This window comes from Typopeltis vanoorti, chromosome 4 (genome assembly GCF_054136105.1).
Source record: "Typopeltis vanoorti isolate ZY-2024b chromosome 4, IOZ_Tvanoo_1.0, whole genome shotgun sequence".
Classification (NCBI taxonomy): Eukaryota; Metazoa; Arthropoda; class Arachnida; order Uropygi; family Thelyphonidae; genus Typopeltis; species Typopeltis vanoorti.
In genome coordinates, this window is record NC_143552.1 from 73,291,729 (window position 1) to 73,308,654 (window position 16,926).

General features: G+C 32.8%; 2 protein-coding genes across 8 annotated transcripts in view; one reads left to right on the forward strand and one right to left on the reverse strand.

The window, feature by feature from the left end:
• The window catches only part of LOC150107412 (ethylmalonyl-CoA decarboxylase-like), a 99,917-nt gene that overhangs the window by 43,397 nt on the left and 39,594 nt on the right, over positions 1 to 16,926 (forward strand). For 3 of the 4 annotated variants that reach the window (XM_090391870.1, XM_090391869.1, XM_090391871.1), the window contains exon 4: positions 4,423 to 8,320. In XM_090391870.1, coding sequence (XP_090247996.1) covers positions 4,423 to 5,099 — 677 coding nt within the window. In that variant the 3' untranslated portion in view covers positions 5,100 to 8,320. Of the gene's footprint in view, positions 1 to 4,422; positions 8,321 to 16,926 lie in introns of those variants that run through there. The other variant, XM_090391872.1, reaches the window with a different exon arrangement.
• LOC150107413 (F-box only protein 8-like) overlaps positions 10,114 to 16,926 on the reverse strand; it is a 103,314-nt gene continuing 96,501 nt past the window's right edge. For all 4 annotated transcript variants that reach the window (XM_090391876.1, XM_090391873.1, XM_090391875.1 and 1 more), the window contains exon 8: positions 10,114 to 16,704. In XM_090391876.1, coding sequence (XP_090248002.1) covers positions 16,505 to 16,704 — 200 coding nt within the window. In that variant the 3' untranslated portion in view covers positions 10,114 to 16,504. The remainder of the gene's footprint in view (positions 16,705 to 16,926) is intronic.

Consider the following 16,926-nt stretch of genomic DNA (forward strand, 5'->3'; position numbering starts at 1 on the left):
AAGCTATATTAGAGGATAAAATCATCAAAGTTAATAAAAATCAATTGTTTAAATTTTTATTTAATGTCTAAACATTTGATTGAGCTGCTTTTTTTACAAAAAAAATAAATAAAGATGTTTGAATCATGCTCAACTTTTTCATCTTGTCATGCAATTTGCAGTAACTGGGGATCGCTTTATTAAGAATTCGACAGACTTCAAATCTTCATTCCATATCAGGATCAGCATCAAACAAAATTTCCTTAGCATGCTCAATCTGATTGAAAACTAGCTGAAGTTCTTTTGCAGTTAGTCGTAACATTCTCAAGTTTCTCACATCTTCATTATTTAGATACTTTGTATCCTGGTTGAGATGCTTCAGTTGGCATACGCTTCCAAAAGAGACCAATTTTGTTGATGTTGAATAATTGCCGATTGCCATAATCACCCTCCTGAATTATCCTTTGCAATTTTTCAGGAAACTTGGCTGCAGAATCTTTATCAGCACTAGCAGATTCCCAAGTTAATATTATGCTACGCAGTCCAGTTCAATTTTTAAAACAGTCAAGCCATCTTAAACTCGCAGTAAAGATTTCACATTCTTCTTGAAATTTGGTCTCTTTCAATGAGATAAAAATATTGAGAGCTTTTGGCTGAATATTTCCTGTACTAAGAGGTATTCTTTTTTGGTTACAATCACTCAATCCAGAGTGACAGAAGACACTCCATCCCGATCATTAAATGCCTTCCATTTCGGGTGATCTGCATACTTAATGAAGCAGTAGCACCTTTACCTTGTTCTTTGTATTCTTTGCTCTTATTTAATATAGTCCAAACTGTAGACTCGCTGTATCCCAGGTCTCGCACATCATTGTATTACCAGCACCACTTTCAACTTTTCTGCTCGCTGCAGATTGGCAACTAAAAATTTTGCATAATGTAAAAAAATTGTGTTAACTGATTAATCACTTGCATAAAGTGGAAAATAGTATCATTTCACCCAATCACGCTGATTATCGTGAATATCGAATTCACATTAAGCAAGGTTTTCCTATATTTATAACAGGTTTTGGTTAGATGGGGATAAGCTACATTCCTGTCTAACACTTTGATTGATTTCAGTGTATTTTATTAAAAGCTTTCTTGTAATCTATAAAGGACTAAATTAAAGTCTTTTTTTTTCTCAATAATTTGTTGAAACTGTTTTGTTCTTCTGAAAGTAGATTGTTTTCAATATTTCTAAGTCTTTTATTCAGGATTTTACTGTAAATTTTGTAACTTGTATTTAATAAACTTATTCCTCTGTAATTTCCACAATCATATCTGTCTCCTTAAGTATAGATATAACCTTAACTTTTGACCAACCTGACGGAACCTCACATTTCCTCCAACAGTTATTTAACTTTAAGAATCTGTGAGGTAAATATTCTCTACCATATTTCCAAAGCTCTGTATTCATACCATCTAATCCAGTTAATTTTCTATTTTTTTTTTGATACTTTTATTGCTTCTTTTAGTTCTAATTTTCAGTCATGCTATAAATTCTTATAATTTCTAAATTTGAGTCATGCTATAAATTCTTATAATGTTCTATCTGTTGTTTCTCTTGTATTATGTAAAAGCATACCCCAAGCATTAAAATGACAGTAAAAAAATCAGAAATTATATAATCTGGAAATAAACTGATGAATTTTATAGTCCTCTGAAATTGTAAACATTTTGGGGATCCTTCCAATAAAATTGGCAACTATAATTATAGGATGCCTGGGGGGGGGGGGGATCTATCTAAATGATAGGATAACCAAATAACTGATTCTCATCAAAATATAAAAATATACAGCCTGAGTTTATTTGATCTCTCATGGAATGGCACAATTATTAAAAAAGTACAGTGGTATCTTGCTAATCCGAACCTCTTTAGTCCGAACCCTCCAGTAATCCGAACTGCAGTTGAAAGAAAAAAGTTTTATTAAGTATTATTATATTGTGAACTATTGTTTTTATTTAATAATTATTATTTCAACTATTATTATTTATTATTATTATTACAGTAGAGTATATTTTCATACTGTCAATTGTATGGTTATACTGTAGGTCTGTTTTAATTTATTGTGTGTTCACGTTTGCTGGAAAGCTGTCAAACCTAAAGAAATTCGAGCGCCATGGAGAAAACTGTGACCTTCTAGGATTTACCAAGATAACTGCGGTGATACATAAAAAGAGGAAATTCAAAACGTGCATAATTTGGTTAAAAATATAAATCTAGATGTTGAAATTTCACGGACAGATGTTAAGGAATGGATTACAAGTAGAACTGAAAGTGAATTCGAAATCAAATCAGATGCTGAAATTATAAAAATGACACTACAAAATGAATTAGAAGACTATGATGACGATAAAGAACTCAAAGAAAAAAAAAAGTAAAACATGAAGAGGCAGTTGACAGTTTTAATATGTGTATAGAATGGCTAAGCAGAATGATATGCCATTCCACAAAATTTTGTTGCTAATGCAGCTCCGAGAAGAAGCATTCAAAAAAAGTTTAGCTTCCAAGAAGCAAAAGAAAATCAGACTTTTTTACAAAGAAATAAAAAAAAAAACTTTTGTGTTATTTTGTGAAACTTTTTTTGTGTGTGTGTTGTGTACAAGAAAGTGATATTTTTTTCACAAATTAAATTATGTAATTTTATTAAATCAGAATCCTCAACAATACAGGTACATACAAACTAAATTTTTTACTAAAATAAACTTGTGTACTGTATTATTTTTAAGTTTTACATTACAGTATAGTAGCTTTTTTTCTATCAGATAATTCATTTATTTACAGAATTAAATTGATGTACCTCTACCATTAGAATCTGATTATTTTTGTCTTAAACGCTAGTTATTGTTGTTTCTTGGGCGAAAATTCACTAATCTGAACTTTTCGCTAATCCGAATGAGCATGGTTTTTATTAGTTCGGATTAGCGAGATACCACTGTATTATTACTGGACATCAAAAAATATTATTATAAAAAAAATGAAGGTACTTGGTATTCTCTGCTATATGTTAACAACAACAAAAAGTATTGTAAAATGTAAAAATATAATAATAATGGAATAATTATATTTTATTCCAATTACATGAAATCTACCAATTAAAATAAATTAATTACAGTCTGTTCTAAACTTGCAACCAAATGTATTATTGTCTAAATTTATGCAAGGAAAATTTATGTGAGAAATAATAAAATCCGATTTAAAAAATAATTAAAGGGAGTGTTTAATGAGGGAAAGAAAATTATTTCTGCTATTCACTAAAACAATTACTGCAGGCAAATTATTGATATGCATAGGGCAGAGATTAAAACCACTAGTGTACACCAATGAGTAAATCCCATGTAAAACATGGATATTTGACAGTCCCTCTGAACAATTTAATACACTGTAGAAAGTATTTTTAACTTGGGTATAGTTATGTTAAAGATACCAAGCAATTTTAAACCTGGTTTTACTCCATTTTGTTTTGGCATTAAGGGTAAATATTAAGATTAGTGATCAGAGCTTGCTCCACCTTTACCACGAGTTGCCTTGGTCTTGCACTACCTGTGGGATCTGCTAGTCCTGCATAAATTGCAGGCGCAAACTTGACATTTTGTCTGTTTGCTTACTTGGAAAAAATGGAGTAAAACCAGGTTTAAAATTGCTTGGTATCTTTATCAATTTAATACACTGATTATAATGTGCAGGTGTTGTCTTATCGCTTAATTTATCTTTACACCTTACTGTGCAAATTCTGTCATAAACGATGAGCACCTTAATATTGCAATTTACATGAATTGAAGCAACTTCATAAAAAGTCACTGTACTGCTAATTATATAGAATGTTTTTTAAATTAAATGTTCAGTTTTATACATCGATGACTATATGCAAAGAATAATTTAAATTTGTTCATAAGTATTAAGAAAACGTTCTCCAGTGGTATCTGTACAAGTTGGCATACTTATTTCCTTCATGATGAGACAGATTCACATGCTCGCTGTACTTTCTTGAAGGTTTGTAACATTGTTTGTGTAGTCAGTGCTTCTTGGTGCAATTTAGAATTCTTGTGAGGATACAGAGCCCCCACTATTATATAACATTAAGATATATTACTTCATGTTTTACTTTCTTAGAGCATACTCAAAGAATATTGAGTCAGTGTATGCAGATTGTTTATTTGTGCATGTTTGCCAACAAATGCCAAGTAGTCTTATGATAAATTAATGCAAAAGAAATTTTGAATAATTAACTAACTTTTTTAATTCTGTGTGTGCACATTACAGCAAACACTATTATGACAGATTGCTCATTCTAATTAACTATTCCTTTGTGCTTGAGTTGGCTTTAGTGGCAGTTGACTTTATATTTTGTTATTTGTTTGCCAGATGTTTGTAACTTAAGACAAAAATTATATTTTCAGGTGTTATGATGGTTCAGCTTGCAGATATTGTAAGCGAACTGGAAAAGTGGACTCAAGGAAAAGGACTAATTTTGTGTGGCTCAGGAGAAACATTCTGTTCAGGTGCTGACCTTTCTCTTGCAAAGAGTATTTCAAGCCCTGAAGATGGATTTAAAATGGCATACTTTATGCATGATGTCTTGACTCGTTTATCAATGCTGCCATTAGTAAGTACTGCACTTGTACAAGGAAAAGCAATAGGAGGTGGAGCTGAGCTCATAACAGCATGTGATTTCCGCTTGTTGACACCTTCTGCTGAGGTTCAGTATGTACAGTTAAAAATGGGAGTTATCACAGGATGGGGAGGTGGTACTCGCTTAGTTCGCCTCCTTGGCTCATCTAATGCTCTGCGAATTTTAACTTCTTGTCAGAAATTATCAGCAAATGATGCCTCTACTCTGGGTTTAGCTACCAGTATACTTGTTGAAGAAAGTAGTCCTCTTCAGCAAGCTGTAACTTGGTTAAAGCAGCATACTGAAGGGGCCCCAGAAGTTGTAAGAGCTATGAAATTAATGACTATAAATTCTTCTCTGTTGGCATTGCAAGATGCACTGATAAAGGAAAGAGAGTTATTTGCTTCAGTTTGGGGTGGTATTGCAAATAGACAGGCTTTACAACAGAATATTAAACATAAATAAATTGTATCATAAGGAATTTTAATCATTCCAAGAACTCTATAGAATTGTGTAATTGCAACTAAACTATATCTTAAGGCTAAGCTGGAAAGCATAATAATCATCTGCTCTTCCTAATTCTGGCTATGAGGATTTTGTGATAAGTTATTATTTATCATATCAAATAACCATTTAACTTTTCCCTGCCAAATCCAGAAATTATAATGTACGCATAATTTTCCTTCCCAGACTAAAAGCTGGTACCTACTAAGCAGAAGCTGAAGACCATAAATATTATATTTTTATAAATCTTACTCAAAACTAACATTTCCTGATACATATCCTTGCATAACAAGATATTGTGAGAGTAGCATCAACTTTACATTATTACTAATTTCTTACCAAATAATCATGTTGGTTCTAAAAGTTTTTTCAGTAAATGGGAGTAAAGCATCAAACTAAGAATTTTTAAAGTTCTTTTGAACATTTGGCCATGTAAAAAAAATGCCCCAGTGTAGGAAAATATACTAAATCAATATTTCATTACTGAACATATTTAAAAACTTTCATACTTACGCATGTTAAAATATATATAGAATTTATTATATATATATATATTGAATTTTTAACAAAAAGACAAAGATTAATAAAATCTGAAATGAAGTTTATGAGAAAAACTGGAAAGTATTTGATCACAGAAGAAATTATGAAAGAATTAAACCAGGAATCAGTAATAGAAAAAATTAAAAAATATAAACACAAATGGATGGAACACATTGAAAGAATGAAAACAGAAAGATTACTAAAACAAGCCTTAAATTACAAACCATTAAGAAAAAGAAAACCAGGATGTCCTCTTAAGAGATTCAATGATGACTTCTAAGGCCGGAACAGGCCACTCTTGGCCTAAATCCTTGATAGGCATGATAGAATTTTATTCAAAAACTCCACTATACAGTATTTCATCCAGCATAGACATTGTCAGGAAGACAAACCACTAACTATATTCAAAAGATGAATCATAAGAATGATGTCATATCTCAGTCACAGCTGAAGTATATTCAAAAGATGAATCATAAGAATGAGGTCATATTTCGGCCACAGCTAAAGTATATGATTACACTATTGAGCTCAAAAGAATAATTGTAAAAGTTGTGTAGATAAAAACATAATTATTTAAAAATAAAACATTGTGAACAGTTAATAATAATCACTTCCCAAAACTTAGAGATTGGCATACAGTCTGAGCTGGTAAAGTTTGGATGATTTTGTAGTGTTTCAAGAAAAAGATGATCAGATTTGATCTTGCTGGAACTTAGAATCTTTGTCTGGTTACAAAGAACTTCATACCTAATGTCAATTAGGATGAGAAGCAAGGTGAGGCTTTTTGGATTCCAAAAATATAATATAGTCTTGATGTTCTTGGATTCTGATCAAAGCATAACAGCCATCTGTCCAAAATAACAAAGATGACATGAGCAGGATACTTAATAGATGCCTGTTAAGGAAAGAGGTAGTAATTTATCCTTTGTAGATGGTATGAAGAAAGATGGTTTCTGAGCTGGTTTTGAAGGAAGTGTATAGATTGAATTTGCAAAGAATTCCTACTATTTGTTTGGAGATTCGTTTAAGGTAAGGTATCAAAATTCTTTTCGCATCAGGTTGTAGTCTCATTGAAGGATGATTATATTATTTTTTGAATACTTTTGTTGTATACATTACATATCAGATTGCTTTTAATTTTATTCAGTTCATCTAACAAAAGGGAATTAGAAGAGCAGATCATATGAGCTCTATAAGACTATAATACCCATCTTCTGTGATGACTGTATCTGCCAGTAAAGGTTCGTTTCCGATAAACTGAAAATTCAATGTGACCTGTAGGCTTTTGAATTATTAAGGTCCAAGAAAAGGGTAGATGATTATTGGATTTATGTTCACTAGTGAACTTAATGCAGGAGTACAAGGTGTCTACAGTAAACCACAACTACCATCATTATCTACACCAATGCTGATTACTTCCCACCCCACCACTAGTATTTTCACAGACAATCGCAAACATTCATGCCCACGGTGGGATTCGAACCCGCAGTCTTTTGGCTGGAGAGTGGATACGCTAACTCGGCCAACCAGGATTCATAACCTCTCAACAGTAGTGGCATCCCAAGATTGTGCATTGTCTGATGGTTTATTGATTTTACTTTTTGTTGGATCTCTGCCAATCACATTGTAGTTTGACCTATCTCTCGATAAGACATTAACTTTACAATTATACTTGGTGGCATTCATGATAACGGTGGTATTACCTTTGTGATGACAATATTGGTGTCCTGGTTTAGGGAGTGAAGAGCTTGTACTTCTGAGAAGGTATATTTAAAGGAGGTGGTTTTGCTTTGTATAGAGTTTGGGGAATCTCAAAATGCAATTTATTTGCTTTATCTATGTGTAATTCTCTACCGTTTTCCACATTTGAGGAGACATGACAAAATCAGCACCTTTAGACAGAACATTTAGCTTGTAATTTGTGTTCATTGGAAGCAGACAAAGATCCTTCATTCCAGCAAGTTCAAATTTGATTGTTTTTTCCCTTGAAACATGTGAAACTATGGAATTGTCTAAATCTTAACCACTCAGACTGTATGCCAATCTTTAAATTTTGGGAAGTGATTACTATTAATTATTCATAAATTTTTTTTATCTGTGCAACTTTACCAATTGTTGCTTTGACTAATAGTGTAATCATATATATATTTCTGCTGCAACCAAGACACGAGATACATATGCTTTATGATTGATGTTTTGAATGTAGTTACCAGTTTGTCTCCCTGATGATGCTCATGTAATTTTAGATGAAACATATTGAAGTTTTTAAATAAAATTCTCTCTATTTTTTTTACAAGTAAGACATGAAAGTTAAATGTGTCTAGTATACATGTTCCATTAAAACTGTTTATTACTGAACATAGATAAGACAGTAGTGCACCTGATCAGCCTTTTTTTTCCTAAAAATTGATTATGCCTTCAGTTAATTTAAGTAGAAATAAAATTTTAACTTTATCATCTGTTTATGCATAACAATATAGTTAACAATAGCTTTTAAAGAATGTACTGTGGTCATCCAGGATAAAAAGTTATTGCTGGTAGCTTAGCATTTTACTGTATAATCATTCTAAGCATTCTACAAGTTTATGCATCTCCAGAGAGTGTATACAATTACAGATGAATAAATTAAATAACCTTATAGACTTTATGGCCTTTCGAAGATTCATAAAAAACATTTCTTTGAATCTATTGTAGATTCTATTGGCTGTTCAGTTACCAACTTTCAAAAAATCTTTCAGAAGTTCTCATTTATTGGAAATTCTCCCTCATTTGTTAAAAACTGAAAAATTTTAAGAACAAGGGCTGCAGAATTATAATTTTGATGTGATTTCATTCTTTATCAATATCTCTTATAGTTACGTGACTACATACTTTTCTGCCAAAATAAACTATACAAAGAAATTGAAAGAACTGTGAGTTTGCTTACCTTTCCCACCTTAGAAAATATAAGGGGGACCGGAAAGTAATCAATTTTTTGAACTACATTTTTAATTTAATATAATTTTATTAAAGAAAAAATTAACATTCAATTATATAATCGCCATCGTTAATTAAAACCTTATTCCAATGATTTACTGTTTAGAATTCCTTTTTTGAAAAAAGTTTTTTCTTTGGAAGCAAAAAAATGATATCAACCTCCTTTATATATCATCTTGCGAACGGAAGGTTTTATTTCTTATACTGTGTTCTAAGGACCTGAATAAGTGATAGTCACTAGGGGCAATATCTGGCGAATATGGAGGATGTGGTAGAAGTTCCCATCCTAACTGCCTAATTTTTTCTTGAGTCATTCTTGCAGAATGTGGTTTTGCATTATCTTGCTGCAAAATTACCCCTTTTCGATTGACAAGTGCAGGATGTTTGATTAACAATGCTTGATGTAGTCACTCTAATTGTTCACAGTAGATGGCTGCTGTGATAGTCTTACCTTGTTCCATGAGTTCGCAATGAATAATTCCATGAATATCTCACCAAACGCACGACATGTTTGTGGATGAAGTCCATCTTTAGGTGTTGGAATTGGAGTTTGATTTGGAGAAAGCCACTGTTTTTTGCATTTAATATTCTTATACAGCACCCATTTTTCGTCACCAGTTAAGACTCGTTCCGAAAAGGGGTCATTTTATTGTCTGGTCAACAAAACGAATTGCAAATCGTCCATCTCTATGCTTTATTGTTGTCTGGCAGTTCATGTGGTACCCATACACCCTGTTTAAGAACCTTGCCACTCTTATGTAAGTGCTCTTGGAGTTGACCATGATGAATTAAGTTTCTCTGCTAATTCTTGTATGGTTTGTTTTGGATCTGATTCAACGAGAGTCTTAAGAGCATCGTCATCTAGAGTAAGAGGTCTTCCAGATCAAGGATGATCAGAGAGATCAAAATTTTTTTCTGCAAATCTCCTAAACCATCGCTGACATTTGTTAACCTTCAATACATCTCCATAAGTTGAGCAAATGATTTTGGTAACATTCTTTCCTTGGTGAAACAAAAACAGCATACAATGACGTAAATGCTGCTATTCAACTTTAAAGTCCGCCATATTAAAAAAAAAAAAAATTTTTTTTTAAATAAAGTAATTCTAATATTTAAATAAAAATCAAAATTAATAATTTGTGTGTTATTTAAAAAAATACAATCGGCTAAATATGATCTATTAAAAATAATTGATTACTTTCCGCTCCCCCTTATATTTAGAACAGTGTATATGTTACTCCCTCCTCCTCAAGCCTTCTGTATTACTTCACCAAGTAGAAATTTTTTCAGTTTCGAAGTCTACTCTATTTTACTTCATAAAATTAAGATTATATTAAGCCCTATGATTCTGATAAGTGAGGTCTTACTAGTTGTGCCATATCTATTAGACACAGGATTCATCAGAATAACATCAAAGCCATTTTTTTATTAGAAATATTGTATAAAGAAATCTGTGAAACACACGCTCATTATCCAAAATGATTGTCTAAACTTTTCCAATTTTGAAAAATTATCCTGCTCAGTACTCCTTACGAGCATCTTCAATGATTTATTTCATAATTTCAGTGTTTTTTCTTGAATTCTTCTGGTTACAGATTGAGCTCTCCTCTTATAGTTAATATGTATTACAGTATATTTTGCTATGATTTTCAGTTGTTATTCTGTCTCTTTAACTGTATTCACCAGAAATGGTCTTGAAACTAGATCCAAAATTCTGCTTTATTAAATAATTTGTTTCCAACATAGGATTTCATTTCAACTAAAGTTATTAATTATGCCTGGTCAGACTCAGGTCCTTCCCATTTGGGTATTCAGCATCAAAATGGCCAGTTGATAGTTAGAACATGAGCCAGACTGATAGTGTGGAGTCTACAGGCTTACTGATCAGCTAATGATGAGCCTAATTGCTGCTGCTTGCTCTGCCAATTCATGACTGGGAGCGGGGGGGGTCGAGATGTGATGGCATGCAGGGGAGCTGTTGAGGCTCACTAGTCAGGAGACTGGCTCTTTGTGTAAGGTTTATCTGCTGGTTTTTCATCTCACTGAAACTTCATAAGTACAAGGCAATATAACTAAGCATATGCATGTAGGCAACCTCAAACTGAGTATGAAAGGTGGAATATACTGTCCTACCTAGCATCTTCTATGGATGCAGACTGTAGGATCCCACCTTTCATACTCAGTCTGTGTTTGCCTTTTTGCTAGTGTGCCTACATAGTTATATATTGTTGTCTATGAAAGTGCCTTTCTTACCAAGGCATAATATTCCCTTAATAATTTATTAGCTACATAAATTTAGTAATTAATTATAATGTGCATTTTCTCCACTAAACATTAACTTGGGGACTTGGCTGTTCAAACTCAGGTTGGCTTCCCTTCTCCAGTTCCACTGATCAACTGGGCAGGGATGCCAGGGTATTTACACTGCCATTGATATAACACAGATAGCTCACCCTACTAGAATACCAGACAACCTCCATCATCTTGCTGACACCCTTGACCTCTTCCTGACAAGTTTCCCTTCCAAATAGACTAACAGTTATCATTCTCAGTCTTGTATCCTCTGAGAATGATGGCAAATGATTTCCTTTTCATGGTCTGATTACTGCCTCCTTTCTCATAATCCAAACACCTGCTCAGACTAAGTTGCAGAAATGATTATAACTGGAATAAGGACCTTCATTCTTCCCTCCACCCAGGATTCCTGACCTATATCCAAGCCTTTTCTCCAAGTGTTTCAAGGCATTCTATGAACAGAATTTGCCATTTTGTGAATAGCTTGAGACTGAAACTTCAGCATTACATTTCGCTTCACTGCAACAACTGGAAAAAAAAAAAAGTTAGTCTGATATTGAAAGGGCCAAATGCCACCAGCTTTGTTTGCATTACAATGGTAGCACAAGCATTGTTGTGGACAAAACTTCTGCAACCCATGCTTCTACCACTTTCACATCCAGATGGCTGTTGTAACATGCCCAGGGATGGGGTTAATTTTGCCAGCAATGTTCTTATCTTCCAATTCCTGCATTGATGATAATAGCAAAGTATCCAACTTCCCACTAGTCGTTCCATACCACTTCTCGTTTTATGCCGGAAAGAAATCTGAAGAATCCTGAATAACCTGGACGTAAATAGGGTATCTGGTTATGATGAATATTATCAATTGTACTAAAAATTTGTGCTCCAAAATTAACACCTGTCCCTATACTCTTCAATCTTTCCTGTTCAACTGCTATCCATCATGGAAGTTATTACGGAGAGGGAAGGAGTGATAAGTCCGCCAACAAACTACCGTTCAGTTGCTCTCGTGCCTGTTTTCTCAAAAGGAAGAAGGTTATCAACAGCCAACTTCTGCACTACCTGAAGACCTGCTAACTAATTAGTGAACAGCATTGTAGATTCTATCACTCTTGATCCGCAGTTGATCATCTAACATTCATTACCCACATTTTTAGAAGTCTGATAGGGTCTGGTACAGAGGTCTAATTAGCAAACTACCTTCCTGTACTCTGCCATCAATTTTTTTTTACATCTTGTCAACTTCTTCATTGGTCACTCACAATGTGTCATGGTGAAGAAGTTGTATTAATGAATTCCTCTCCTCAGGTTTTCCCACCAATACAGGAGTGGGCCAAGGCTCTGTACTTTCATTCTCTCTCTTCCTCCTGCACATAAATGACCTGCTCTCATTGATTTCAAATGAGAGCAATATTATCTACTATCCACAGCAATATTGATGACAGTACACTGTAATCTTCTTTCTTCATTTGACAAATATATTGACCAAGCATTAGAAGCCTCAGAATCCTTCATAAGAAATGCCTTCAGTTCATCTGTGTCTTTGCCAAAAACTACCACTTTCAGCTATTCAAAAAAACATCAAGATTTCTTCTTCTTGCCCACACATAGCACTAATGTGTTGTAGGTCTTATGACCTTTTGTTTGTGGGTATATATATATATATCTGCAACATACCCTTAACATGAAATATAACAGATAAAACCAAAAGAACAAACCTAAGGATATGCTTGCTCAGGCAAGCTTCATGCCAATTAAGACAATTTTTATAATGCAGCTTGCCAGTTGTGGAAATTCATTGTTTTTACTGGTGATATAATTGGATGATGAAGTTTATTTGCTATTAACAAATCATGGTGTTTCAGAGAAACACGAGAATAGTCATTTCAAGCTCAAATCTGTGATGTTTTCAAGATTAGTAAATATTAGTTGGTTTTATGATTATTTAACCAGCCTGGTTAGCTGGCCAAGTGGTGTTAGTGTGTTCACTCTACAACAGGCTGTGAGTTTGAATCCAACTATGGGCATGGATGGATGTCTTCAGGTGGGAAATGAATTTCATCATCCATGTGAGATCACTTGAAGGCTTCAAATGGTTTGAAAAAATTCTACTCTTTAGTCTCTAGAACAGGATTTCAGGTTACGTAAAAAAATAAAATTAAAAAAAAAATGCTAAAGTACTTTTCTTTCATGGAGTAAGGGTTACGTTAAAAAAAAAAGTTGTGAAATGGAGATTTTATCTGTATTTTGCATATTTATGCACTTTCTTAGACAGCTAACATTTTTATTTAAGATTTAAAAATAAGTCACAAAAAAAACCCCCTATAAAATTTGAAGTTCTCACTGATAATGTAACCTAGTAACTTTGTTTTTATAACGAGGTGAAACCTATATAGCATGACACAAGATGAAGGCTATGCACATTTTAAATGTAAACAGTAAAATGGAACTTGTTGCTGTCAACATGTTCTATTTGATTCTGTTATCTCAAACGTTAGAAGTGCAACATCTTATAGCATTTTGTAACAACTTTTATTCTTATCAAATACTTGTAAGAACATATGCTATTTTGGTAAGTTCAGTGAGCATAATTTTCTTTAATAATTTACTTTTCTCAAATGTATCACAATAATTGAGGAATAACAAAGAAGCTAATAAAGCTGCTATTGCTTGCAGAATTCACTTGACATTTTTGTTGTTATAATATTGATTGGCACTATCTCCTGATGTTGCTGATAAGAATCATAGTTCACTTTAAACATTCAATGTGCTTTCAGCATTTGTTAGAAGAGATGTATAGATGACAATTTTTTCAAGTTTACCATGCGAACTATCCAATACCAGTGTTCAACAAAACAAAGAACAACTGGGAACCTTTGTAATCTGGAAAATTTAAATAGTTAAACTTAATTCTAATATATATTTTTTATAAATTATATTAGAAAATTAAAATGACATACCTAAGGATATTTAGAGGTAGGGATGACATAGCATTTCGTATCAAACTCGATTGTCGAAAATGCATGATAAGAAATATATATATATCTTCAGTGGCCAAAGAAACACGAATAGAGTTAATGATGGAGAAGATAATGGATCAAATAGACTATGGATTTTGAAAGATTAAGAATTAAAAAAAAAATGAAAAGGAACAAACTTATATACAAAGCCAACTACATTTACATTTCATTTAGGCCATTACAAATGTCTTATGACACAGTGCACTGTCGTGCTGCAAGAAACAATGGTCAGTTCTGTAGAAACACAAAGTAAAACTTATTTAAATTAAGTGGATACAAAGTAGAAAGCATTGAATTGTTCAGATACCTCTGGCACTACAGAGGTCCCAGGAAAAAACAGGACCACCACAACCTCCAAATTTCATAGTTGGGGTTATACACTGTATGAACCTACATAACTCGGTTAGTATAATGAAGACCTGGGTTCAAATCCTGCAAAATGTGAAGAACCTTTATCAGGTCTTTTCAACTGAAGATGAAAAGCCCTGAGGGGGGCAGGGTTTTTCCTCCTGCAAAACAGACCCTGTGAACACACATTTCTACAGACATAAAATACTGTCCATAGAAGAATGGCAAGCTAGCTGCATTAAATTGCCTGAAATCCTAATCAGGTGATTCAGCCCATCTTCACCAGAAGATAACTGAAATCATTTATACCCCCCCCCTGAATTTACAACACACACTAGCAATGCATTCCACTCGCAAACAACTCCACGTAAAAAGTCTACCCTTCTTCACATCTTTATACAACTCTTCCAGGGATTGCCTCTTGTTCTTACCATCCATTCTTTTTATAATTCCTTCTGTATTAATCTGATAAAATCCCTTAACCAACTTTGAAGGTCTTGATCATATCTTTTTTCTCTTATCCCCCAAACTCTAATCCACATTCCCTCAACTGCTCTGCATAACTAACACCCCTGAGTCTCAATATCACTTTAGTCATTTGTCTTTGGATCCTCTTTATGTTTCCACATTATAATGAAAAACTAGGCAACAAAATTTGAACACAATAATCCATGTCTGGACTATTGTGCTCATGCCTTATATAGAGATAGTACCATTTCCTTATCGTTACGTGACATGTATTTTATTATCACAGTAGCAATAAAATCTAGTATGCTATCTACCATCACCCTGAATCTCATCAATTTCCTTAAGCAAAGCTCCACCAATATAATACATAGCCCTCAAATGACCATAAAATATACAGAAAGAGATTAACTCATAAGCACAAGTATAGAATGAGGATTTTCAATGTTCATTTATATTAAGAAAACCAAAATTCTGGAGATGATTCCTCATAAAAATATCAGATAGCTGATACATAGACTCCAGCCCCGTCAGAGTATTGCGGTTTTAAGCTTGCCACTGGTTTATTTCTAAATAAACATTATTTTAAGGATGTCCATGTGATGTTGAGGAAACAGCTTGTGAAAATTAAAGCAGTTTAAATCTTTTCTGTTCCATAATTAAAATATTAAGCTAAAACTGTAACAAACATTTATCAAATAGTTTGCTTGTCTGCTGTTCCTTTCATAAATAGCATGAAGGAGGCTGTGAACAGAAAGGAGTAAGATTTTCATATTTTCATGGTAGAAATATTCCTTCATTTCCTTAATTATCTTGTATACATGCTTTAAATCTTGCATCCTCCTTCCTTTGTGTGTATACATACTATACTAGTATCATTAGAGATACAAAAATTGCGAATCAAGTTTTTAGCTGAGTTTCTTCACACAAATGATTTACTAGAGCATACTCATAAGAACCACTGGAATAGTTTATTCTAAAAAAATTCACCATAGCATAGACTGGGGTGTAGTCTGAATTTTTCACCAGTTTGTTACATTAGCATTTGTTATTGTGAATCAACTGTACCTATTCAAAACATTGTAGAAGTATTAACATCGATGCGATTGTCAGTCAGTAATGTTTATCAACAGTTCTGTTTCTTCCTACTTGTTTGTGTTTTCTACAGGGGGAAAAAATTAACTTACTGAGATATTTTATATCTTAGATTATATCCACCTAAGTCTGATGTGGAAATTTATTAAGAGTATTTGTTTTGTTAGTGAATGCACTCCAATTCATTTTCAAAATAAACAAAACCAGTTGTGTGATAAGTCTTATTTTAATACATTTTGCCTATGGTTTTGCAAATATGATGATTCAGTTAACATTCATAGAAATTTTTTTATTATTATTTTACAATTCTTTACATATATAAAATAAGCTAATTTAAATAATATATTTAAATGTTGCTGTTCCAAATGTCATTAAATTATGCATTCCCTGAGCTGGTGTTTAGTCTAAATTCAGCTTGGCTCAGTAATAAAATGTAAAGATGGCAAATCAGTGAAAAATGTACAAATTTTTACATCTGTCATCACAAAAATGATTTTTATGTATAGAAAGTGAACATATGTTGTAGTAATAGTAAAAAAAAACTATTACATTAACACTATTCTAAGGAAGTTAAAACTGAGAAGTTTTATACAAAAATAAACATTTGTTTCATACATATACACCTCAGTCACTGGAATTTGGAGCAATATGACCACGTAAATACACATCATCGTACAAATGACCAAACAATTCATCCTCTGCTCGATGAATGGCGTGCCTCACATTTCTAATAAATTCTCTTTTTGACATTTTATTTTTCACATGTGGGCTGGTAAGGTCCACTGACAACATGATCAAAGAAAAACACAGGATATACACCATATCTAAAGGAAAAAAAAACAAAAAAACATTTGAAATTTTGTTTCTATATACTGGCAACAAAGTTGAGGCATGGATTGAACTCTCACAATGATGGTGGAAGTATATAACAGCTTATTACATTCTTATCGATATATTCAAACAATAATTCATTTCTATCCTCATCACACATATGACATCTTGTATTATGGTATGCCTACCATAAAATATATTTTATTTTTTATTTT